The sequence below is a fragment of the Pseudorca crassidens genome, chromosome 10 (assembly GCF_039906515.1).
Source record: "Pseudorca crassidens isolate mPseCra1 chromosome 10, mPseCra1.hap1, whole genome shotgun sequence".
Classification (NCBI taxonomy): Eukaryota; Metazoa; Chordata; class Mammalia; order Artiodactyla; family Delphinidae; genus Pseudorca; species Pseudorca crassidens.
In genome coordinates this window covers 100537855-100563338 of record NC_090305.1, presented here as the reverse complement: position 1 = coordinate 100563338, position 25484 = coordinate 100537855, and the positions used below count along the sequence as shown (strand labels likewise).

The 25484-nt window shown below is 47.1% G+C and overlaps 1 protein-coding gene and 1 long non-coding RNA gene across 4 annotated transcripts; both read right to left on the bottom strand.

The window, feature by feature from the left end:
• Positions 1 to 1443: 1443 nt before the first annotated feature.
• Positions 1444 to 21941, bottom strand: TATDN2 (TatD DNase domain containing 2). Of its 3 annotated transcripts, XR_010947162.1 has the most exons (9): positions 21233 to 21940; positions 20706 to 21098; positions 15265 to 15759; positions 8573 to 9442; positions 6071 to 6198; positions 4672 to 4855; positions 4079 to 4254; positions 2760 to 3915; positions 1444 to 2289 (listed from the first exon to the last, which is right to left on the bottom strand). XR_010947162.1 is itself a non-coding variant. In XM_067755436.1 (8 exons), the coding sequence occupies exons 2-7, from the start codon at positions 21090 to 21092 to the stop codon at positions 4114 to 4116; spliced, it is 2205 nt and encodes a 734-aa protein (XP_067611537.1). In that variant the 5' UTR covers positions 21093 to 21098; positions 21233 to 21940; the 3' UTR covers positions 1444 to 3915; positions 4079 to 4113. The 3 variants fall into 3 exon arrangements, 1 of the variants encoding a protein (XP_067611537.1); XM_067755436.1 differs by having other exon boundaries at positions 1444 to 3915; XR_010947163.1 differs by lacking the exons at positions 1444 to 2289; positions 2760 to 3915 and adding an exon at positions 4375 to 4471 and having other exon boundaries at positions 4119 to 4254; positions 21233 to 21941.
• Positions 10727 to 13318, bottom strand: LOC137232741 (uncharacterized). The gene is made up of 2 exons (XR_010947169.1): positions 12651 to 13318; positions 10727 to 12431 (listed from the first exon to the last, which is right to left on the bottom strand). It is a non-coding gene; the product is annotated as an uncharacterized lncRNA (long non-coding RNA).
• Positions 21942 to 25484: the final 3543 nt, after the last annotated feature.

The window sequence follows — 25484 nt, the reverse complement described above, 5'->3', positions numbered from 1 at the left end:
GCAACACACTTGAGAAAACGTAGCATTTCAAACCTGGTCCCACGTCGGCCTTCTTGGACCTGTTCCTGCACGTGTCACTTCCCAATACCACTAACTTCCGGTTCTCTGAAGCAGCTGTATATACCCCTGGGCTGAGAAAGATATTTGCTGCAGAAAAAAAAAACCCTCCTTATAAAAAACTTTATTTTATAATATACCCAGTACATTAGTATAACAGCTCATGTATTTAACTTTTGTTTAATTAATTTACTTGTTTTAATTTTTGGCTGTGTTGGGTCTTCGTTGCTGTGCGTGGGCTTTCTCTAGTTGTGGCGAGCGGGGTCTACTCTTCGTTGCTGTGCGAGGGCTTCTCATTGTCGTGGCTTCTCTTGTTGCAGAGCACGGGCTCTAGGCACACAGGCTTCAGCAGTTGTGGCACTCGGGCTCCATAGTTGTGGCTCACAGGCTCATTAGTTGTGGAGCACGGGCTTAGTTGCTCCGTGGCATATGGTATCTTCCCAGGCCAGGGATCAAACCCATGTCCCCTGCATTGGCAGGCGGATTCTTAACCACTGTGCCACCAGGGAAGCCCGTGTTTAACATCTTACACACTTACAGAGGGGTAAGAAATTCTCTTACGACGGTGTACAGACAGAAGAATAGAGATCCATGCTTGGCTACCTTCCTTTAGTCTGAATCCACTTCCAAACATCGTCGACAAATGAGCATTTTCAGGGAGCACAGGGCTGCCTGGCCACTGACTGACAGTTCTGCTGCCATCCTGGACACTTTATTCAAGCACCGTACACTTCAGTGGCCCTTTGCCCTGATCTTACAGAAATGCCTGAGGCAAAAATCAAAGTGTTCACGGTAAATGATTACTATTGGTCCCAAACTTAATACAGAGAGATGTAAAACACGAGAAAAGCCAAGAGCAGATTTCCAGCCACAAAGAGACTATCACTGTGTCCAGTGGACATAGCTGCCATATGTCCAGCTGGGACAGAGCTGAGACAGTGAGTAATGTGCTGGAAATACACAAACCAATGACTGTGCATCTGACATGAGGCATCAACAGATTCCAAATTTCTTTACCATTCTTGGAACAGAGCCTCCCTTTTGACGGGTTTACTTTGGGCTTGAGCACTTACTTGTGTTCAAGGATACCTTAGGACAAAACTGGAAGACTGACTGCAAGCAGTGAAACAGAATTTCCTCCAAAGTTTACCCAGCAGCATCAGAGTTCACAGTCCAAAGCCCACAGTACAACCGAGTCATCAACAACACCCTCGTGTACTCAATTTTTCTTCCTCCTACTGCGTTGCTCTGGAACAAAGGTGTCTATGTATTTTTCACTGCTAAGAAGCAGCAGTGTATCTGGGTGTTTCCAGGCAGTAAAATGAGAGTTAATGCTCAAAGGCAGAACTTTTAAGAAGGTACCAGGGATTCTTCTTTTGAGTTGAATTTTCTTTTTAGCAAATCTTTTTTTTTTTTTTTTTTTTAATTTATTTTTGGCCGCACTGGGTCTTCGTTGCTGCGTGCAGGCTTCTCTCTAGTTGCAGCTAGAGGGGGCTACTCTTCGTTGCGGTGCACAGGCTTCTCATTGCGGTGGCTTCTCTTGTTGCAGAGCACGGGATCTAGGTGCACGGGCTTCAGTAGTTGTGGCACACGGGCTCAGCAGTTGTGGCTTGCAGGCTCTAGAGCAAAGGCTTCAGTAGTTGTGGTGCATGGGCTTAGCTGCTCTGTGGCATGTGGGATCTTCCCAGACCAGGGTTCAAACCCGTGTCTCCTGCATTGGCAGGCGGATTCTTAACCACTGCGCCACCAGGGAAGCCCTTTCCAGTTGAATTTTGCTGAGGCACAGGTACATTTTTGAAAGTCTCCAGACCTTTGGATTCTTAGGTTACAAAGCTAGTCAACAACTAAACCATCGTTAACACTCTGAGAAATATAAACGAACATGGAGACCATGGGAGTTGGCTGAAGATCCATCACTTTATTTTCAGAAAGAGATGGTCAAAGGGAGCGAGGGGGCAGAGATACAGAGGCATTCCGGCAACACAGCAGAAACAATCAAGTCAGCCATCCAAAAACAATGCCAACCAGCTTTCACTCCCACACAGGTAATGTTTCACTGTGCAACAGAAATGATAATCCTAAATCCTGGAGATAAAAGTATATAGCACCTTGTGCTTTACTTTGGCAGGGAGACTGCAATGGCTCAGAGACATCCACTGAGTTATCACTCTTAGTCCTTGAACACAGGCCCGGTTGGTTTCCTTCGGAGGCAGTTGTGATGTACAGGCCTTGCTGTGAAAGAGATGGATAAGGGACAGTTCATTGGGTGACAACAAAGCACTGTGAAATCCTTAGTCCTCCAAATCTTCCAAGCAGGAGAACAAGGCCCCGGATTTGCCAAATCTGCGGCACAGATGACACACAGCTGATCCATGGAAGGTCGACACTGAATTAAGGCCTACTTCCCAGGCCAGCAACTTGGGTACCGGGGCAAGAGGGAAATACCACATATGAAATGCAAAGTCCATTCCCTTGCAGGTTACGAGGTTCAAAAGCACCTTCCACAAACACCTAGAGGCATCCAACATAAGCACTGGATCTTACGATTTCAGCTATTGGCCTCCAAGAAACAGACAAGGGACTCAGAGTGGCCTGTCGCACTGAGGAAGGTTGGAATAAAGGATCCTTCTGTCCCAAATGCAGAGCATCCTCACTCTTAACCCTTGACCGTCATAACCTTCCAGGGCCTGTAATGAACACACCTTTAGAAGGCACCAGCAGGGAGCAGAGCACAGCTCAGAACTTGAGATGACCTGGCTGTTCAAAGTCCAAGGAGTGGCTCTCACTTTCACCACGGAGAAAGGACGCAGCAGAGGCCAAGGCAAGGGAGAGCCCCAGGACGGGGAACGGGAGATCCATGGACACCAGGCCTCTTGTTCTGCATAGGCAATAGAACAGGGCTGGGCAGTGCCAGCAGAGCTTTGGAAAATTAAATTGGTTTACCTCTCGACCTGGATGGGGCACACAAGGGGCTGTTACATGAGATGAAACAGAAGTATTTTTGGTCCAGTGCTCCAGGAGAAGGGGGCAGAGTGGAGCACAGGGCAGCTGGAACCCCCTGACAGCAGACTAGCAGACAGCATCTGCTGCAGACTGGACCCTGTCAGTTTAACACAACTGAGCTGCAGCCCTGGGGACCTCGGTAAGTGGGATCACCTTCCTCGGGGTCGTCTTCCTCAAGCAGGCTTCCTCCTCCTCAAGTCCCCCAGTCTGTCCAGATGTTCCTCGGCCAGGACTTTCCCTGGACCATGAGCACCCCTTTGGCCCCTCCATACTGATGGCAGTGGAACCAGTGAGACCAGCAGCCAAGGTCCTTCCACCAGTGCCAACTCAGAGCTGACGCAGCAACAGTGAGAGCCAGACTGAAGAGTCACGCAGGGAAAGGAGGGGCTGCCTTCTCTGGCCGCAGGAGCATCAGCCTCTAACACAGGTCTCTGGCAAATGTCCCCCAGAGGAGATCTCCCACTGGGGGTTCGTGTTGACAGTGGAGAACCAGGAACCAAGCTACACGCCTACGTGCACTTAGCTGAGGAGCAGTGTGACTTTATTCACAGACTGCTCGCACCACAAGCTGCGGAGGCAGGCACTGGGCGGGCAAGCTCGCTGTGCCCTCACATCAGCCTCCTCTTCTTCCCAGGCTGCCCTGGAGCACTGCAGCCGGGAGGCCAGCCCGAACCCCTCGCCAGCCCCCCGCACGCCGGCCCCACCCCCAACCAGCCTGAAGCGGAAACCTCCGACGAGGTCTCAGGAAACGTTCTGTCCGGGTGTCCTCCATCCCAGCGGGCTCTCAAACATCCTCGAGCAGGGACACACAGGCAGAGCTCACACGGCCTTTCTCCTGTCAGGCCGCTGGTCATCCTGGAGGGTAGGGAAGAGAAAAGGATGAAGGTTACACCTGAGTTCACTCAAGACAGACCAGGTTCACTGCTCACCCTATGTCTACATGCTCTACGTTTAAAAAATATAGCCAAAGTCATTTTTGTCCTGGTTTTTAAAAACTATGTAATGTGATTTTTATCACCTTTTCTGGGAGACTCCTGACGGCACCCTCTCTGCTTAAAGACTGTAGAGGCGGCAGGTGTTCTCACGCAGGGTGGCCAAGGTGCGGGCGAGTGGCAGGTCTTTGACCCTGGCAATCTCTCGAACCGTGTGCAAGGCCAGGCCTGGGTGGGCGTACTGGCAAAGGCTCTTGGGAACCTGGAAGACACCAAGCATTCTGGATATCGTTGTGCCTTCTGTGCAGAGTTGTCACGCACAACTCCCTCCCCGGCCCTTCCCCAGCAGGGCCTCTTTGGAGCTGTGTAGAGACCCCTTTACCTGCAGGTGCAGGGAGAGTCCCAGTCAGGGGGGCTCTGGGTGAGCAGGGTCCCATGCTTCCTTGGACTACCCTCTACAGGGTAGGGCTTTGCACTGCCTGGAAGAGAGTGGTTACCCTTCAGCTTCTCAGCCCCCTAGACTTTGGTTCTGCAAAGCAACAGAGAGGAGACATCTACACAGCCAAGGGTGGGACCTAGAAAGGTACTGTGGCTCTGTTCCTGCCAACCTTGCAAGGGGGACTGCACACCTCCCACCCTCTCTCCTCAGTGCCTCAACTCGGCTTGAAGACACCCTTACCTGTCGAGGCAGGAAATAGGGAGCATCAGTTTCCACGATGATCCTCTCCAGCGGGATCTGTTTCAGAGAGTCCCGGGCCTCCCAGGCAGAGGAGTATGTCAGGACCGCTGTGAAGCCCACGGACATGTTGGGAAAGTACTTCAACAGGGGCTCGATGACTGGGTAGCTGCCGGTGAAGCAATGCCTGCCAGGAAGAGAACCCCAGGTCAGGGCTCTCATAACCCCCTCTGCAGAAGCTCCCAACTCCCTCTGGACACTTCACCTTTCAAGTTATTTTTGGTGGGTAAGTTCTCAGAAATGCAAAGACTGCATCCAAGGGAAGGACTCACAGCCAACACAGTCAGGAGCAGAATTAAAAACTGCAGCCCATCTGGATCACAACTACAGTAGGTAAGAACTACGTCCATGTAATCAAATGAACCAGAAGGAAACAAAAACTAAAAACACTGGGGAGTGGCCTACAGGTGAATTTTCTTCTCTTAACCTTGTGTCTGTTCATGTTCTTAGTACAGCACACGTTAGTCCAGAAGGGCTGGGTGACTGTGCCTCATCTCGTCTCTGGTGGCGGCTCCACTCAGAGGCATCACTCTCTCTGCCTGGGCGCCTGGAAGGCAATGCTCTAGAGGCCTAACAACCTCACCCCTTCGGCCACCTGGCACCACCTGGCTCACGTTCTAGACTCCCTGTTTTTTCCAGTTAACCCATCTTACCCGTCATGAAAGTGCCAGTGGGCATCACCTCCTGACCTCTTTGTAGCCAGACGCAGCTAAGGGCCTCTCCTCTGGTTCCCAGGGCACCCTGTGCCCACCTCAGCCCCACGCCCTCTGCAGAGCCGCCAGCTGACTGTCTCCCACTGCTCCCCAGGGCCCCCCAAGCCAAGCCCATGCCCAGGACAGACACACCAGGGCAGGCTGGTGAGTTTACCAAACTGGAGAACCCCTAGATACCATTTAGAGAAAATACATCTTGGACTTTAACTGCGGGTGGGCGAAGTGGGGAGGGATGAGCTTTCAAATTCAAAGTAGGAGAGAAAATTTCTTTTCAGGTGCCCTGGAATGTTCTCTGTGTGCTCAGTCACTGGACCCACAGCAACCTCTCCCAAGACCAACAGCTCTCAGTTCTGCGAACCGAGCCTCCACTACAGCCTGCTTCATGCAATGGGGGTCACAGTGATTTAGGGTATTAGCTCAAACCATATGAAGTTGCCGTTTTTTAGGTTAAAAAATGGTCAAATATCAGAAATTTCACATGGGTCAACCTGATAGTTAATCTTGAGAAAAGATTCTATGTAAAGACGTAACATCATCAATCCACTCCTCACTGAATTTGTCTTCCCACGAACGTCCTAGACAGAGAAACATGTTCACTTCATCTGCCCACTGAAGTCCTCGACTCTCACCTGTGAACCTTGTAGTCCGGAGGCACAAATCTCTTCATGATTTTCAGCAGATCGTCATCAGCTTCTCGGCAGTGGATCACCAAGGGTTTCCTGAGAGACACGGCCAGCTGCAGCTGCCTCTCAAACACCTGGGAGGAGACAACACCTGTGGGTTAGGGCCACTCTGGATGTCTGTTACCCCCAGAACAGCCGGTCCACTGCACAACCCCCACTGTCTTCTTCAATTTTCTTTACTTTTAAACTCTATAATGCATAATAATAACTAACACTTACCGAGTGCTTACTAGGTAGTATTATTATTTAGGTGTATTATAACATGTAAGCCTCACAAGCACCCTAAGATAGGTACTGCTGTTAGCCCATCATGCAGTCAAAGAAACTGAGGCTCCAAATGAGGTCAAGTAACTTGCAGCTGGTAAACCGTAGCACCACAATGCAAATCTGAACCCAGGCTGTCCACACAGCCACCACTAGGCAATGCTCACGTGGGGCTGCAGGGCTGGGCTGGGCTCAAGAGCACCACTACAAGTGTCCTCCCCTTCACTGCCCCCGCCTCCACTCCCACTCCCAAGAGGTAATCCATCACCTTGCACACCTTTTCCTATGCAAAAAGTTGCCATGTATACGTCTGTAAAATGCCTGACTCTCAGAAGGTGCTCAAGTATCTGTGGAAAGAATAAGCACTATACATATTTCCTGCAGCTTGCTTTCTTTACTTAACCAAAATCAGATCTCCTTCTAGGTGAATATCTACAGATATACTACTTTTTTTTTTTTTAAACTCTAGCTACTTTAAAAGTCTTCAGTAGTAAAATATACCAGTTGCTAATAATTTTAAAGAAAAAAGTAGGGCTAGAACTTATTCTTTCCTCTTATTCTTTCCTTATTCTTATTCTTTCTAAGTTCAGGTTTAGAAAAAAAGAACAAAAATACTAATTCATTATAAACAAATTACCTCAACTTAAACTTTATGTTTTCACGAGTAGCTTTTTCAATTGTGCAATACCATTTGTGTTTGAATTTTTAACATCAAATAAGAAGATGCTTTTGGTAATTTGAGTCAGGTGGTATTCACTTGAGAATGACATTTTCAAGTCCAACACTTATACTGCCTCTTCTCAAAATAGTGGCACTGCGCCAATACCAGTTCTGATATAACTCACTTTTAACCAGTGTTTTCAACAAAAGCAAAGTGACCCTTGGAACCAACAGCATAGAATGCTTGCCAAGGACTTTAAAGATGAGCTAGTTCCAGTACCTACAGCCGGCAGTATCCCTCCCCAACACATCAACCCTCCTTGAACTCCTCCAGAGGCAAGAGGTTGCAATGGATTCTGATTCCAACATTTAATTTTCGCTTCTAAAAAATTCTTCTTTGAGTACTCAACACTATTATACTCAAACTATTGAATACTCAAACTATTATAGCCTTGAGTACGCAAGTACTCAAACTATTATACTCAAACTATTGAGTACTCAAACTATTATAGCCTTGGGATGGAATACAACATAGCTGTTAAAAAGCCTATTTTTCAAAGCACGTTCAATGAAGCAGGAACATTTTCACAGTGGAAAAAACATTCAAATCTGTAACTTTCTCTTTTTAACTTTCCTAAATTCTTTTTTAAAAAGCACACGCATACAACACACATTTCCTTGATTCCATGACAGGTGCTTGTAAGACATACCACCAATTGTCCCTTGCAATTCTCCAAGGGACAGCAACATTAAAAATATGAATTTCGGGCTTCCCTCGTTGGCGCAGTGGTCGAGGGTCCGCCTGCCGATGCAGGGGACGCGGGTTCGTGCCCCGGTCCGCGAGGATCCCACATGCCGCGGAGCGGCTGGACCCGTGAGCCATGGCCGCTGAGCATGCGCATCCAGAGCCTGTGGTCCACAACGGGAGAGGCCACAACAGTGAGAGGCCCGCAAACAGCAAAAAAAAAAAAAAAAAATTGAATTTCAAAAACGTTAAGAAGAACTGTTAGGGGACAGGAACTGTGCCTGGGTTGGAGCATCTGTCCTCCCTGGGAAGCCAGGTGAAGCACAAGAGTAAATGCAGCCCGCTGGGAGGGAAAAGTCTTATGATGGTAATGGTCACTGTCTCTGATGGAATGGGAAATGATCTTCTTTACACATTTGTGTATTTTTCAAATATTCTGAAATGGGCACACTAACTTTAAAATTAGAATAAAAATATACTGTTTAATTAAACAAACACAACGTGCTGCTTCCCAAGAAGGGACGGAAGTTTTAACATCTGTATCATTAGCTGTAAAAGTCACTCAGCACCTAAGCCCCTCCTCTTGCTTAATGAAGCTGAAAGGTAAGAAACAGTTTGTGAAGCATTTGACCAATGACATCTACAGGGTCTGGCTAACAGCAATCACATTTTTAGAGACTCTAAACTCTTTAGTTCCAAAAGCAGAGCAACCCTTGTGTTTCAACAACTAGAAAAGGAACTAAATAAATAATAGATTGTCAGCAAACTAAGGACATTACCTTGTGCTGCTCCGGGACAGGCGTGGTGCACTTGTGAGAGTAATCCAAGCCCATCTCCCCAAATGCCACGGCCTTGGGGTGCCTTAAGGCCTGCAGAAGATTTCTTTCTTGACTCTCATTGTAGTAACGTGCAAAATGGGGGTGACAGCCAAAGGCCCCCCACACCAGATCTTCTTTCAACAGGTCCTCCCAGAGGCCATCTGTCAGTGTGCGAGGATCGCAGAAGTCGGAGATGCAGCCCTGAAACTCCTTAGGGAAGGAGCTGCTGTAAATTTTCCTGAACTTTGTGAAGCTCCCTTTGAACGACAGCTTGGAATAGAGCATGTCCAAGTGACAATGGGTGTCGATGAAACCCTCCAACCTGGGCTCCCGACGGCTCCTGGGCAGGGAGCTAGATGCGGGTCCTCCACACGGACGTGGTGGCATGTCCTCCCGGAATGTTCTTTTCTCCTTCACCTCTTCTTCTTCCGAGCTTCTGGAGAAACGAGATGAACGCGACTTGCGGGATCTGCCTTCCTCAGCGGCCTGGGGCTCTCTGGAGTTGTGCTGGGGGCTCACCGTTGAGTGGGGGGAAGAGCCCTGGCCGCTCCTCTCCACCTGCACCGTGTCGCTGCCGCCACTGCCCACGGAGTGGTAGCTGGGGGTCTTGGGACCGCTGGTCCAGTAGCTGGCGTAGTCACACCAGGGACTGCTGTACAAGTGAGCCGGGTACATGACGTAATCCGTGGGGAAGTGAGAAGGCTCTGGAACCGCTGAGGGTTTCAGGGATATGGGCTCCTCCTGAGAGAATCTGACTGTGGAAATCTCGTCCACGTCGGACCAGTCACTTCCTGAAGAGGTGCGCTCCATCACCACCTCCCGATCTTTAGGCTGCAGAAAAGAAAAGAAACAGGTTAGCCTTCTTCCTATGTGAAGACAGTCTCCTGTGCTCAGTCACCTCCAGAACAGAAGTCCTGGCTGCTTTTCTGGCCGTGATGATGGCTTTGCATTGGATCCTTTGCTCACTCTGTCACCTGTTTTCCTTATTATTCCCAGAAAGCAAGCCAGCTTACAACTAGGAACAGTCCTGTCAGCTTCAGGGAATACATTTGTGCTCATGGTCTCATATGCCATCCCTGAAAGGGAAGCTGTGCCTACATTCCCTTTCTGAAGACCCCTCTTGGGAAAAACTGCTCTCTAGAACACACAGTGTATTGGGGGTTTTAAAGAAAAGAAGCACCCAGCATCTCATCCTTAACAACAGGTCTCTCACACATTCAAAATGTACAACCACACAGTTGTAGCAGTTTCAAGATGTGTTTGCAAATTCTTTGATATTACTCTCCACTGTAAGATGGGGTTTGTGACCCCTCTCCTTGAAACTGGGCTAACTTGTATTGTAACTGATGGAACCAAAAGGGACACTGCAGCTTCCAGGGCTACGTCAGAGCAGCCTTGCTATTTCCCCTGGTTCTCTCTGTTTGCTCCTCTGGGAGAGGCCAACCACCACATGATGTCTGAGTACCCACGACCACATGCTAGAGAAGTCACACACAGGTGCCAGCACCAAGTGCCTGACGTGTTCACATGTGAGCACACGTGAACAAATAAAATGTCTATCGCATACACTAACACATAATTAACATGTTTGCAATCTAGCTCTTCAAAATATAACTCACCATTTTTTTCAAAAACAAAAGTTAATCTGATTAAAATTACAAAAAATGCCCACACGGAAGGTAAGGGTTTCTCCCCAAAATGATGCTCCCTTTTCTGAGGGGTCTGTTTTATATTCAAGTCCCCACAAAGTCTCTTCTATTACAAGATGTACTCTTCTATTTGAAAAAGAAAAATGACCCCAAACAAATCTCAATCAAGCTAATTTGAGATGTTTAAAGAGGTTCTCTAAGCTCATTCTTTTAAAAAGATGGGGAGATGGGAAGCAAAAAAAGGTAACAGAGTTAATAATTATTCCTGCGGGTATGACCTCACAGTTCTGTGTTGGACATCATTTTCAACAAAGCTTTTCAAGATTGTTTTTACTTTTTTAAAAGACAACTTTTTAAAAAGCAGTATGGTAAGTGGTTATGCATAAAATTACACTGGAAAAACACTCATGTATAAAGTGGTATCCAGGTGAAGGAGTAGGGCAACACAGGGCCAGCTAGAAAGCTATTTTTCACTAAAAACATTTTTATTTTTAAACAATGTAAATGTATTTCCTAAAAAAGTAACCTAAAACATAATTAGACATAGTTACACTGTTGGGCTCCCAAAAATATACCTCCAAAAACTGAACAACACAAACTGAATGCAATGGGAACAGCTACTTGCAAGGTGGGATAGAATTTCCACGGGCAGACCAATACAGATTCAAAAAGTGCTACACTGCATCAGTAAGATCTCATGTGCAGGAAATTCTGCAGCTCAAATGACACTTTTCATTTATTTTAACAACAAATAAATAACAACGCCGGGTTGGGGAGGGGAGAGGAGGCGGAATCTACAGAGACTAAGAGATTCAACACATTTAGAAACTGACACACACGACTCTTACATCCTGTTTCAAAAAAACTGAAACAATCATGAGACAGGGAAATTTAATCACTGACTGGATAGTTGATGCTATTAAGGACTGTGGGGAGGGACTTCCCTGGTGGTCCAGTGGTTAAGACTCCATGCTTCCACTGCAGGGGGCATGGGTTAGATCCCTGGTCAGGGAACCAAGATCCCAAATCCCGCATGGTGCGGCCAAAAAAAAAAAAAAGGATTGGAGGAGAGAGAGGGCAGAGGGAGAGCTCAGAACTGTAGTTATGCCTGTTTTTTCCCCTAAAGATCCTGTATCTAATTTTACAGATACACACTGAAATATTTATGGATGAAATGATACGGTAGGTGGGATCTGCTTCAAAATAATTTGTGGAGAGAAAAGGGATACAGAGATAAAACAAGATTGGCAGTGAGTTAATACTTATTGAAGATGAGTGATGGGTATGTGGGTAATTTTCATAAATGTTTTAAATATCCCATAATAAGAAGTTTAAATAGAAATAATAACAGTTAAAATTCCAACTCCACGGAGACTGTGGAGTAATTGGAAGGGTAGAGATGTCCTCTGACTGCTTCACAAACTTCTCTATCATCCGAGAGTATCTGTTAAAAAATACCAATTCCCCAGTCCCATCTCAGACCTCCTGAGTCAGATTCTTTCATTCTTATCATCAGGGAAGTTCAGAAAATCATATTACATAACACAAAAAGTAACTCCAGTGACAACAAAGACCATGTCAGAGAAACATGTGAAAAGGTTTAACAAAATTATTTAATGAAATGTGAGGCTGGAGGAAAAATGGCAGAGTGGGGAAAAAAGTGACTTCAAAAATGCACATCCACCTAGAAATATATATGATAAACAGACTTATGATGACGTCATCTAAGACCCTGAAAGGCTTTAGATAGTCAAGTTGGCCAGGAAAATGTTTTTGGATTTCCTTTTTGGGAAAACCGGAGATTACCTATACTCAAGACTGCCTAAGGTTCAAGCCCATATGGTAAAATTTAAATCTACATTTATTGAGAGTCTACTATACTCGAGGCACTGAGCAAAGGATTTTCATGAATTAATTCGGGGTTCAGCAAGCTGTGACCCACAAGCCAAATCCAATGCACTGCCTGTTGGTGTAAATAAAGTTTTACTGGAATATAGTCAGGCCCATTCACTTAAATATTATCTATGGCTGCTTTCATGCTACTACAGCACAGTTTAATAGTTGCAACAGAGGCCTTAAAAGCTCAAAAAGCCTAAAATATTTACTATCTGGCCCCTTACAGAGTTTGCTGATCCCTGTATGAGTCCGTGATAACATTTAAAGAACCATAACTTTCATAGGGCTTCCCTGGTGGCGCACTGGTTGAGAGTCCGCCTGCCAATGCAGGGGACACGGGTTTGTGCCCCGGTCTGGGAAGATCCCACATGCAGCGGAGCGGCTGGGCCCGTGAGCCATGGCCGCTGAGCCTGTGCGTCCGGAGCCTGTGCTCCGCAACGGGAGAGGCCACAACAGTGAGAGGCCCGTGTACCACAAAAAAAAAAGAACCATACCTTTTATACAGAGGAAGAAACTGGGGCTCCAAGAGGTTAAGTGACTTTCTCAAGACTGCAGTTTAGGGGGACAGAGCCAGGATTTGAACCCAGATGTCTGATCCCAACACTCATCTGTTGACCTAGCGTATCATGCTGCCCCAAATAGATACCCAACAGATAATCTAAATGTCCAGTTTGACAAACAGAAGTTTGGGTATATAAGTTTGGAAAGTTCATCCATACCATGGAATTCCAGGCAGCCAAACAATGATCTATGTTAGACAGGAAACACAAACATTGTATATTTGGTGGGAAAAGTAGTTACAAAACCTACTGTTCTTGGAATTTCCAATTAAATACAGCACATGTGGGTTTTGTCCTCCCCGCCCAAAAACCCTTAAAATTACAGGAAATGGACTTGAAAAAGCATAAACCTACAAAGAGAAAGCATACAGAATAAACAGCAAAGCAAATTAAATAAAAATTTGATGCTAGAAAGCAGAAAAATGAACAGGTACTGGATAAGCAGATCGCAGATGGCCAAAACCTAGGCCCGCAATGAGAAAAACCCAGAAACATGCTGAATCACACTACAGGACCCCAGAAGACTAAGGAATTGGAGGTACCAGACCTCTCAAAATGAAGGTGAAGCTGCAAATGAAACTAAGAGAACTTGTGAAGCTAGATCCCCAGATCCCTGCTCCCATCCTGTACAGATGGGTCTGCCCCTTCCCCACCCAGCAAAAGATAAGGTTCACACTTGGAAAACTTAAACCACGGAGACTGTGGAGTAATCAGGGACAACAGACACATAGCGGAGGGTGAGAGACCATCACACGCTGGACAGTGAGAACCCAGGCACCTCCCTCAATCTGACCCCTAAAACACTAGCAGCCAGAGGTGTGCTCCTGGTCAGAGCACTGGAAGGTTTGTCCCAGGGACCCCTAGCAGCCCCTGAGGATAAAGCTACAGACCCAACTGGGAGTCCACAGGTTATCACCTATGCTCAAGGCAGCAGTTAGCAAGCCGTTCCAGGCACTGAGAACTTCCAATTGGCTTTTTAAAGCTTCATTTTTAAAATATGAACAGATACCCAAAACATATGAGGAAAGTCCTATCACAAAAGACGGAAACCAAAATATTTAGGGAAAAAAAAATCAGAAGGAAACTCAGGAGTGCAGAAAGAAAACTTCAAAACAAACCTTTATTCATATTCTCAGAGACACAAGAGAAGGGATTTAACCTCAAAACAAGAACCGAATGTTCTAAAAAAGGAATACTCAGAAGACTAAGCCAGTGTTCTTAGATATGAAGTATGTCAAAAATTTTAAGAGTATATATTATCATTATATACACTCTCCTTAATTATTCATAAAGAAAGCAGAGATGAAAAGAGACAGAGGAAAAAAGGAATCTTAAGGAAACAATTAAAAGGGCTATACCTTGAAAAAAAAAAGGTGGAGAAGAGATTACTTATTTTGACAGCACTGAGAAGAATTTTACGGTACTAGCAATTTGGAGACGAAATAGTCATAGTCACAGGAACAGAGAAACTAAAGGAAAAAACAAGGTAAGGTGAACTCCAAGGAAAATCAACTTTTGTAAGAAAGGAAATGTAATCAGAGTATACTAAGTAACTCAGGTATGCATATGGTGATAATAAATCAAATAGATTTGGCTAAAAATGGTATTACGATACAGGGAGCTGCAGGAAGGGAGAGAGGATACATTTACAGGCGTGGGTACTGTCGAAGTGTAGAGAACTAAATTCTCATTTCCTGAGTAGGAAGTCCACAGATGTCTACATTTTCAAAAAATAAACAATGAAAAATTACTTAGAAATATGGAGGTAAGTACTAGAAGCAAGAGTTAAAAGAGACGAAAGGGGCTACCTCCAAGCAGCGGTAGTGAAGGATGGGCGGAGATGCGTACAACAGAGGAGTGCTTTTCTCCTCCGAATTATAAGCAGTGTTAATAACCGTTAGTTTCCCTCCAATATCATTCAGTATCACTCTCTCCTTCCTCTACAGCAATAAAAGTTTATCTGAATGTAAAGCTTCCCAGATGGAAATTAGTCTGGAATCTTCCAGACTCTCTTGCAGGTGTTGGCCAGGTTTCTAGATTCTTGTCAACAGATATGAGCAGATAGAATGGGGACCGCTTCTGAGCCCAACTCTTAAAAGGGAGGTAATGTACTATGCTCTTCTCCTGTTCCTCCCAGCTGGAATGTCAACCTAATGTGCTGAGCCTGGTCACAGTAGCTCAGACCGCAAGATAGAAACTGCTGAGGGGCAGCAGAGAATCGAGCAGAAGACACCCCAGTCCCCCACACTGTGGAGCCATCCTCCTTAAAGCAAACTTCTGTTTTCTCTAAGCCACTGTTATTTTGGCCTTTGTTACACAGGCCAATCTATGTCTTAACAAACATATAAATCCTAAAACAAAAACAGCACTGAACTGAGGTTTCTTAATAACTCTGAAAGCTATGTTAGAAGAGAACCAACAATTTGCTCCCTGGAGCCCTGGGTAAGTCAAGTACAGTGTTGAATGAGAAACACTCAGGATCAAACTGAAAAGACCAAATACATTGAACAGAACTCAAAACCCCACGCTTGGCATGAGCTTGACTCACTTTCTGGCCATTTACGTGCGAGTCAGAGTCATCCAAAAACTCCAGGACTGGACAGCACTTGTCAATGACCGTCCTTCGGCCACCCAGGGGCTCCTCGCTGGGTTTCTCCTGAGGGTCTATCACCACTCTCCTGTCCCAGAAGCTGCTCTTCTCTGGCACAGCCTTCTCCTCCTCCGCTCTGACCTCTGGGGCAGACTTTTTCTCTTTCTGAGGAGCACACGTGGTGACACTCCTGGCTGGCCCCTCTCCGTGGCTGGCGCGCTCTGCCGTGTTGGGTTTTGCCTTCATGGCAGCCTCTCCCTTCCTTTTTGGCATCGACTTTCCCAGGATGCCCTGGATGGCCTTTAGGTAGATCATGGTAGAGCCTTGGTCTCGAAGTCTATCCCTCTGCCTTTTCTGGACCTTGTTTGGTTCCTCAATTATGTCATTTTGAACCTCAGCTTCAGCTGCAAATTCAGAATCCATGGGGTTACGAGAACTATCTTTGGAATCAACCTGGAAGGAAAATGACACATTATGAAAGGTGATTTCCTATATGAAGCACTGGGCAAATGAGACATCAGTGGAGATGTCATGCCAGCCCTCAGCACTGTCAGCCACTGTTAACCATTTCAGGGGCTCCCAGCCTGCTCCCTCCCTCCTTCCTTTCTCTACAGGTGCCACAAGGAGTTCTACAATCTGGCAACGTCACACCTCTGCTTAAAACCCTTCATTGGCTCTGCATCTGCCTGCAGGATACATCCCAGACTCCTGAGTGTGACCCCGGAAGCCTTCCTCCCCAGGCTGGCCCCCAACCTTCCTTCCAGCATCACCTCTCACCTTTCTCCACACACCCAGGTGTTCTGGGAATGAGGAAAACGCTGGAGAAGGGGGAAAGGAGGGCCCCAGGAAAAAGCAGTGCCCCAAGCGTCACACCAGCATTTCCTGACACTTTTTGGACATACGTTGTTCCTGTTGCCTGAAAGTCCTTTTTTCTGCCTTGGCCATCAACAGAACTCAAATGACACCTCTTCTGTGAGGACCTTCCCGATGGTTAGTCACTCAGTCCTCTGACGCCTCGTACTTCAAATATCCCTGTTACAACACTCCACACACTGCACTGTGATGAACTGCCTTATTCTCTGCACCTCCAGCCCCAGCACAGCCTTGCACCCAAGCACTGGACATCCGCTGAGTAAAGATGCAGGAGACAGGGCCACTCGTGAAAGCTTCATCCCTCAAAAGCCAAAACGCACAATGCTCTCTTGTGTCTGGGCTGCGTGACCCTGCAGAGGGCTCCTCAAGGGAAGGATCCTGCCCTCTCCATCTCCCCACCCCTCACACCTAACACTGGGTCAGGAGGAGCACATGCTCACAGAGGGCAGCAGCAGAAAGAACACTGGCTTTGAAGTCAGACTCATCTGAGATTATACCACAGCTCTGCCCCGTACAAGCTGTGTGGCCTTGGTCAAGTCATTTAACTTTTCTGAGTCTCATCTTCCCAGGGCCTACACAGAGCAGGTGCTCAAATATGTGTTGACTGCTATCTAAGTATTTGTTAACTAATACGTAAAGGTAACACTGCCATCAACTATACTTCTATAAAAAAAACAAAAAAAAAGATTAAAATCTCAAGGGTTTAGCATAACCATGATTTTACTTCTCAACAATAAAAAAGATAACAAGGCCCACTTCACAAGACTGAGGATTATGTGAGCATCTAGAGGTCAAATATTGAGACTCATATTTGACAAGCTCCAGCACATCATAAAGCTTAAATTTTCCCTTCCACTCTTCCTTCCCTAAATTGAATTAAAAATTTGGGTATGTCATACTAAAAACTAAAATTAAGGTAGGTGAAGATGCTCATGACAGACACATTTAACCTTCTCTATAAAGTAAACAAAGACCATCAGCTACCATCAGAATCTGAGAAAACCTCACAATCATCCTGGAGGTAATAAGGCACAAACAAGGAGAGGCTGGCCAGAAGGAATCTCTATTGATTCCAAAATGCCCAGTCTAGCTATGGTCTGAATGTGTTCCCCACAAAACTCTTATGTTGAAATCTGACCCCCAAGGTGATGGTATTAGGTGTGTCCTTTGGGAAGTGATTAGGTCATCAAAGTGGAGCCCTTACCGATGGGATTAGTGCCCTAGTCAAGGGGCCCCAAGACAGCTTCCTTGCCTCCTCCTCCCATGTGAGGACACAAAGAGAAGACTGTGACCCAGAAGAGAGTCCTCACCTGACCAAGCTGGCACCCTGATCTCAGACTTCCAGCCTTTAGAATTATAAGAAATAAATTTCTGTGGTTTATAAGCTACTCAGTCTGAGGCATTTTGTTACAGCAGCCAGAATGAACTAACACAAACATCTTCCCCTCAGAATATTCCACGACCTAGCACAGAGACTTCTGCGTTGAGGCGGACACATGAAGGTAAGTGTGTACCCCTCAATGTTTACAGAGCAAATGCAGAAGCGCAGGCGGACGGGTGGGTAGACGGTAGGCGAGTGGTGAGGGGACCTTGGGAGGACCCAAGGGGGAGAATAGGCCGTTTCTGTGCATGCCCTTCAGCAGTGCTTGCTGACAGGACTTTGTACTTATTAGATAAACAAGTGTGCAAATGACTGCAGAAAAAGGGGGGAAGAGGTGCAGAGAGAGGGGAAGGTCAGAGAAGCATTTTCAAATTTATCAAGATGAGTGTAGGGAGGGAGGGGACATGGGGATATATGTATACGTATAGCTGAGTCACTTTGTTATACAGCAGGAACTAACACAACGTTGTAAAGCAATTATACTCCAATAAGGATGTTTAATTAATTAATTAGGTCCTTTTTTTAAAATATGAGTAAAGTACTGTATCTTGTTTTCAAACTAACACTCTCTAAGGAGAGCCCTTAGCAGTACTAGAGTAGGACAACTGGGATCGATCCCATCAACATCTTCATATTCTATCCAACATGAGTGATCTTCCAAAAGCGCAAATCTGCCTTCCCCCTGTATAGAGCTCCCTAATGGCTTAGAATAAAATCTAAATTCCCTTGGCTCATAACACCGTACGGCAAGCTGCCCCCAACCTAGCTCCCCGGCCTCCATTCCGGAATCTCTGTTGCACCAAACCACCTGGCGAGGCAGTCTTGTGACTTCTGCAGCCCTCCCTCCGGACTGGACGCTCCTTACAAGCCACCTCATGGCTCCACCATCCAACAGAAGGCCCGGCACACAATCCTCACTCGAGCGCTTATGACTGAGCGCAAGGCATCAGCAGAACCCAAGACTTCTGAGACAGGACCAGACTACTCATCGCTCCATGGTTAACCATTAAATTGGGGCAAAACAAGGCCCATTAGCCCTAAATTAGAGAAAAGTGCGTCTGTGATTGGATTAGACCACCCTGGAAGAGAGTCACACCCTCAACTCTCCAGTTCCAGCCCCACAGGACAGCTGAGCGGAGGATGCAGCACACCTGAGACACTAAGCTAGATTCCTCCGTGACTCATCTTGTTATTGCCATTACTTTTAATCAACTGACAGTTTCACCCTGTACCCAGAACCACTGAAGCTGCAGCAAGAATTAATGACAAGATCAAATTAGCCTCATATTTACCTCATTTACATTTGAGTCATATTCAGTATTCTTATGTCAAAGACAAAGCTTTTCAGCTCACCATTAAATTTTTTTTAAAAACTCAGCGTGGGTCTTCCCTGGTGGCGCAGTGGCTGAGAGTCCGCCTGCCGATGCAGGGGACACGGGTTCGTGCCCTGGTCCGGGAAGATGCCACATGCTGCGGAGCGGCTGGGCCCAAGAGTCGTGGCCGCTGAGCCTGTGCGTCCAGAGCCTGTGCTCCGCGACGGGAGAGGCCGCAACAGTGACAGGCCCGCGTACCGCAAAAAAAACAAAAAAACAAACTCAGTGTGCCCACAAGAGTTCTGACTGTGAGGGCCACACTGCAAACACCTGGAGCACTTCGCCTAAAAACAACAGCCTGCCAGAGAGGATACAGAGCTAAATACAGCCTCACTTCTCAGTTCCACGTAAGAAACCACTGAGCAAAGGCTTAAGGACAAACTACTTTCCTTCCAGCTGCGTTTGGGTTTTTTTTATGATAACTTTGTCTAGGGGCAGCCCATCTCACCCAAGTAAGACTTTTCCTCCGTTCCTTCACACACAGAACTCCTCCCCACCTCTGAAGGCCCAGACCTCCAAAACCTAGAAAGCAAATCCCAGGCAACTGCAAACACTGCCTGGCACAAACCAGGCCCTAGATAAATATCTGTTCAAGACCTGATTAAAGAGACGGATGACGCTCACACAGTAGCCAGTAACATAAACTAGGGCGCCTCTCCTCCCTCTAACCTGGAAGCAGCAGACTGACTGCAAGGACTGAACCTTTCCAAACTCACGATCAACTTTGTCACACATACATACACACACACATACTCGCACGCGCGAGAAAACTTAATCTTTTTTTTTTTTTTTTAAAGTTAACATAAAATTGGGCTTCCCTGGTGGCGCAGTGGTTAAGAATTCGCCTGCCAATGCAAGGGAGATGGGTTCAATCCCGGGTCCGGGAAGATCCCACATGCTGCGGAGCAACTAAGCCCGTGAGCCACAACTACTGAGCCCGCGCACCTAGAGCCCCGAGCTCCACAACAGAAGCCAGCACAATGAGAAGCACGTGCACCACAACCAAGGGTAGCCCTCGCTCCCGCAACTAGAGAAAGCCCGCGCGCAACAAGGAAGACCCAACGCAGCCAAAAATAAACAAATAAATAAATTTATTTTTTAAAATTAAAAAATAAGAGTTAACATAAAACAAATGAGTGGATGAACTGCACCTCCTCCATGAAGCACTCCTCAGTCTGCCCCCCAGTATTATGAAATCCTCCTGTGTGTTCCCACCGGGGAACTAAACGCTGAACCTCCAAAATAAACCCTGCCCCACCACGCAAAACCCCAACGTGCTGTAAACCATAACCTTGGTGAAAAGCCACACCAAGAACCAAATTCTTTTTCTTGGTTCTGTGCTTCTAAGTACAGGGCACAATTCCCTAAATTTACAACCGAAATAACATACATCTGTGTCTCCGGGGCACGCCATCTACCTCCCAGCGCAGCGAGCCTCCATCCGGACTGACTGTGGGTTACAAGCACCTGAGGAATATTTATATATACCTGGCAGCTCCGCCCACACCCCAGCATAACCTCATCAGGGTGGCAGGAAGGCGCAAGGATTTTAAAGTAGTTCCAAAATGCTGCCAAGTTTGCAAACTACCTCTCCACCGACCTTCAGGCCATCCTCTGACGTCTTCCACTTTGCTCTCCCCTGGGGAAACCCCAGAGATCTTAAGAGACCTGGTCTTTTTTTTTTTAGTATCCTTTCACCAAAATTCCCATCTCCAACATCTCCAGCCAAGTGGAAAGGGCTTCACCGTTTGCAAGGAGTCGGGGCCACTTACCTTAAGGCTGCAGGCTTCCTCCTGGAGAGAAGCCATTTCTTCTAGAGAAGGTCTGGCAGGGCACAGAGGGGATCCCCCTGACGAAAGGAACTCTCCTGAGCTCTGATTCAGGCCTCCTTTGGAGACGGCCCCACCCACACCTGGGCCAGAGGAATGGGAGGAGGAGGAGGAACTTCTGCGGCGGGATGAGCCCCAGGACACACCATGCTCCTTCTGGGTTTTCATGCGCTTGGGGCTGCTGGCCCCTCCTGAACGCGGCACAGAGCTGTGAGCTGGCCGGCTGGAGGGGGCCACATCACTGGGCTCCCGGAGGCAGCTGCGCTTGCGGGAACTCCGCTCCGAAGGGCTGCTCCAGTGGTACTTGACCTTGCGCCTCTCCGACGCCATGGGCACCTGCAAGGTGAAGAGGGGGCCGGGAATCCACCACCACTCCTGCTATAGCTGCCCCTCCTCAGCCTCCCGCTATCCCGGGACTCCCCGAGGGAGGGCAGGCCAGTAGGTCAGAGCCACGGGCTGGCTTCACTGACCTTTCCCCCTTCTTTCCACTGCCCATCACAGTGCTCAAGGTTTCAGAGATGTCAAAGCGCTTCGAATGTCTGCGATTCCAAAGCGCTTCGGAGAAGTCCAGAAGGTCCCAGGATTTACCAAAGGCTTCGTTCGATTTGGTTTCCGAGCCCACAACGTGCTTCCGCGATTACCAAGCGCTTCAGTTTGCACAGCGCTACTTCGGGGATGTCAAAGCGCTTCCGGGACTACGACGCGCTCTGACTGAGTTTACAATACAAAGCCCTTCGCAGATGTCAGCGCTTAAGAAGGCTACAGGGCGCTGTTAGGTCCACACCTGGAGGCCAGACCCGCAGTCCCTGGGCGGACGCGCGGCCCGGAGGGGCCCGGAGGCCCGAAACGCCGAGCGCGGGCCGCAGAGCAGGGCCAGACCCGGCACGCAGCCCGCCCTGCCCCCGCGGCCCCGCCGACCAGCCCCGGGCCGGAAGGGGGCGAGCCGCCCCTCAGAAGCCGGTGGCGCCCCAGTCCGCCTCCTCCCGGGTCCGCCCCGCCCCGCCTTCCGTTCCTGCTCCCGCGGCCCGAACGTCGGCCCCGCAGTCTGCACCGGCCTGACGCCCTGCCCTGGCCGCCCGCTCGCCGCCCGCCCCAGTCCTGCGGCACCGGCCCTGCCTCCGCCCGAGTTCTGACCACACCGGCCGCCGCTGCGCCCGCCTACCGGAATGAGCAGTGAGGTCTGCAGCCGGGCGGGCGGAGGAGGCGGGTCCTGCGCTGAAGGGAGGGCGCTTATTGGTCAAATCGGCAAGGGGCGGGACTCCAAGCAAGACGGAGATTTCCTTTTGGCCAGGAGGTCTGGAGGCGGGACCCTACGCCTTAAGAAGCTCGTCCATTGGTCGGAAGCTAGCCGGGGCGGAGCCACTCACGTTGGCTCGAAGAGCGCGAAGCTAAGGCCGGGACGCAGTTCCTCAGGCCTGCCGTTGGTGTGGGTAGGGGACAAGGGGAGCCGGGTTCCCTAGGGCTGCTCCCTGCCACTCAGCGCTGTCCCCCTTAGCAGGACGCCTTCAGATCCAGATACGCTCATCGAAACCACACCAGCATCATCACTCCATTTACAGAGACCAAGTGACAAAACACAGAAAATGACAGAATTGGAATTAGAAATTAGAAACTACGGGGGAAAAAATAAAAAAGACTACAAAAAATGTAAAATATCCTTCTGGCAAAAAATATAAAAGTTAAAAACAAGGTACAAACTTGGAAAAACATTTGGAACACGTGGCAAAGGGCTGATGTCCCTACTATGTAAAAACTCTGGCAATAAGATATTTCAGTGGGCAAAGGAAATGAACTGATGAACGAAGCAAATCACGAAATTCGTTAGATTTCATTTTAACATATGAAAAAATGGGTCCATTTCAGTCATTTAGAGTACAAATAAAATTATGTTTTCACCCATTAGGTTAGCAAAGATCAAATAGCGTGATAACATGCTTCGTAGTTGAGGATGTGGGGAAACGCACTTCCATACATCACCGTATTGGTGAAACCTCCTTGGAAGGCAGCACCATTGGGAGCAGGAAGAATGGAAACAATCTCAGTACCCAGCAAGTGAAGCTAGTTACCTAAATTACAGAAGGACCATACAATGGAATACCGGGCAAAAAGAATGAAGTGCTCCAAAAGTACTGTTGAGGAAGAATGGCCAAGAAAGATGTGAGAAAACACAGGTTCCAGATTGAATGAAAATACCCTGTGTACAGCAAAAAAATAATAAATGAGAGACGAGTGGAGCCTCGAGATAAAATGTTTTTAAATGTCTGAGAGTAACCACTCTGTATTTGTGTGTTTCTAACTACTTTATTGAGATATAATTTACATACCATAAAGTTCAACGATATATAATTCTATGATTTTTTTAGTACATTTAGAGTTGTGCAACTATCACCATAATCTAATTTTAGAACTTTTCATCACCCTAAAATCTTGTGATCATTACCACTTCCCCCCCCAAACCACTCCCCCTCCACACACACACACACACACACACACACACACACACACATATCTAATTTCTGTCTCTATGGATTTGCCTGTTCTGGACATTTCACAAAAACGGAATCATACAATATATGATTGGCTTCTTTTACTTAGCATTATCTTTTCAAGTTTGCCCATGTCGTAGCATGTATCAGTACTTCATTTTTTATGGCTGAATAATAGTACATTGTATGGATATACGACATTCTGTTTTCATCTTTTGATGGACATTTGGGTTGTTTCTACCTTTTGGCTATTATGAATATTGCTGCTATGAACACTACTGTGTAAGTTTTTGTATGAATATGTTTTCATTTCTCTTAGGTAGATACCTAGAGTGGAATTGCTGGGTCATATGGAAACTATGTTTAACTTTTCCAACTTTTCCAAAGTGGCTGGCCATTTTACAACCCGACCAGCAATGTATGAGGGTTCCAATTTCTCTACAACCCTGCCAGCGCTTGTTTTTTTGTTTGTTTGTTTGTTTTTTTGGTACGCGGGCCTCTCACTGTTGTGGCCTCTCCCGTTGCGGAGCACAGGCTCCGGACGCGCAGGCTCAGCGGCCATAGCTCATGGGCCCAGCCACTCCATGGCATGTGGGATCTTCCCAGACCGGGGCATGAACCCGTGTCCCCTGCATCGGCAGGCGGACTCTCAACCACTGCGCCACCAGGGAAGCCCCAGCGCTTGTTTTTGTCTGTCTTTTCTATTCCAGCCGTCCAAGCAGGTGTGAGTGGTTATTTCATTGTGGTTTCGATTTTTTCTAATACCTAATAAAATTTATTTTAGATACCTGATAGAAATGACAAAACAGATGACAAATGTTTAATTTTTAACATACATGATAAAGTCACTAGAATGCTCTTAGTAGTACCCACATTCAGAGAAATGTTGTTAGTATTGCAATATTTGTCAAAATAAATCTATCTCATTTTAATTGGAATTTCCGGTCATTCTCAGAAATCTCTTTAGAAGATATTTTTCCCCCAGGGGTGTCTCTCTGTATGGTGGTTTTGATTTTCATTTCCCTAATAACTAATGATGTTGAGCACAAAGATTTTTTAAAAACATTTTTTTTATCATCTCTGGAAGAATCCCCAAACTAGTAACAGCCGTTGCCTCTGAGAAGAAGAAATGAGGCAACTAAGATCCCAGTGGGGAATCCCCCATGTAATCTTTTGTACTGTTTGGGGGTTTTGTTTGTTGCTGTGTGCATCTATTAACTTAAAAAAAGTCAGGCGTTCCCTCTAGGAATTCATGGAAAGACACCTTGGTGCTCATGAACCCCTGGAATTCATATACAGAATTGTGTATGTATGAATTTACAGCTTGCTGGAGGAAGAAGGTCCAAAGCTTTCATAGATTCTCAAAGTGGTTCTCTGACCTCTTCGGAAATTTGTGAAGCCCTGGTCTAGAAATGCAAATCTGTCTAGGTAATATTACCCAATTGGCAACTGTCCTGTATTGCTCAAAACACTTTGGAAACATACTGCTCATAATTTTAAGGTGATTACCACACGCCAGGTCATATTCAGGGCACATAACACGGACTCTGGTTGAATCCTCACAGCCACCAGAGTTTAAGACAAGGGTGGGACTTCCCTGGTGGCACAGTGGTTAAGAATCCACCTGCCAATGCAGGGGACACGGGTTTGATCCGTGGTCCAGAAAGATCCCACATGCCGTGGAGCAACTAAGCCCATGCGCCACAACTACTAAGCCTGCGCTCTAGAGCCTGCAAGTCACAACTACTGAGCCCAAGCACCACAACTACTGAAGCCTGTGTGCAGCAACGAAGACCCAACGCAGCCAAAAATAAATAAATAAATAAAAATAAGGGCTTCCCTGGTGGCTCAGTGGTTAAGAATCCACCTGCCAATGCAGGGGATATGGGTTCGAGCCCTGGTCCGGGAAGATCCCACATGCCGCAGAGCAACTAAGCCCGCGAGCCACAACTACTGAAGCCCGCACGCCTAGAGCCCGTGCTCCGCAACAAGAAAAGCCACCGCAATGAGAAGCCCGCGCACCTCAACGAAGAGTAGCCGCCACTCACCGCAACTAGAGAAAGCCCACACGCGGCAACGAAGACCCAACACAGCCAAAAATCAATAAATAAAATAAATTTATTAAAAAATAAAAATAAAATAGGACACGCTGAATTTAAAAAGACTTGCAACGTGACTTTTCAGAAATATACCCACTGCAATAAATGTTAGGTACATGACAAAAATAAACGCTTAA

Coding starts and splice junctions, on each gene's coding strand:
- TATDN2 (XM_067755436.1), bottom strand. CDS start 21,092: ATGGCGTCGGAGAGGCGCAAGGTCAAGTACCACTGGAGCAGCCCTTCG. Junction 9,443..15,264: donor CGCACGTAAATGGCCAGAAA/GTGAGTCAAGCT, acceptor TCTTTTCTGCAG/CCTAAAGATCGGGAGGTGGT. Junction 4,255..4,671: donor CCTATTTCCTGCCTCGACAG/GTAAGGGTGTCT, acceptor GGTGTCTTCCAG/GTTCCCAAGAGCCTTTGCCA.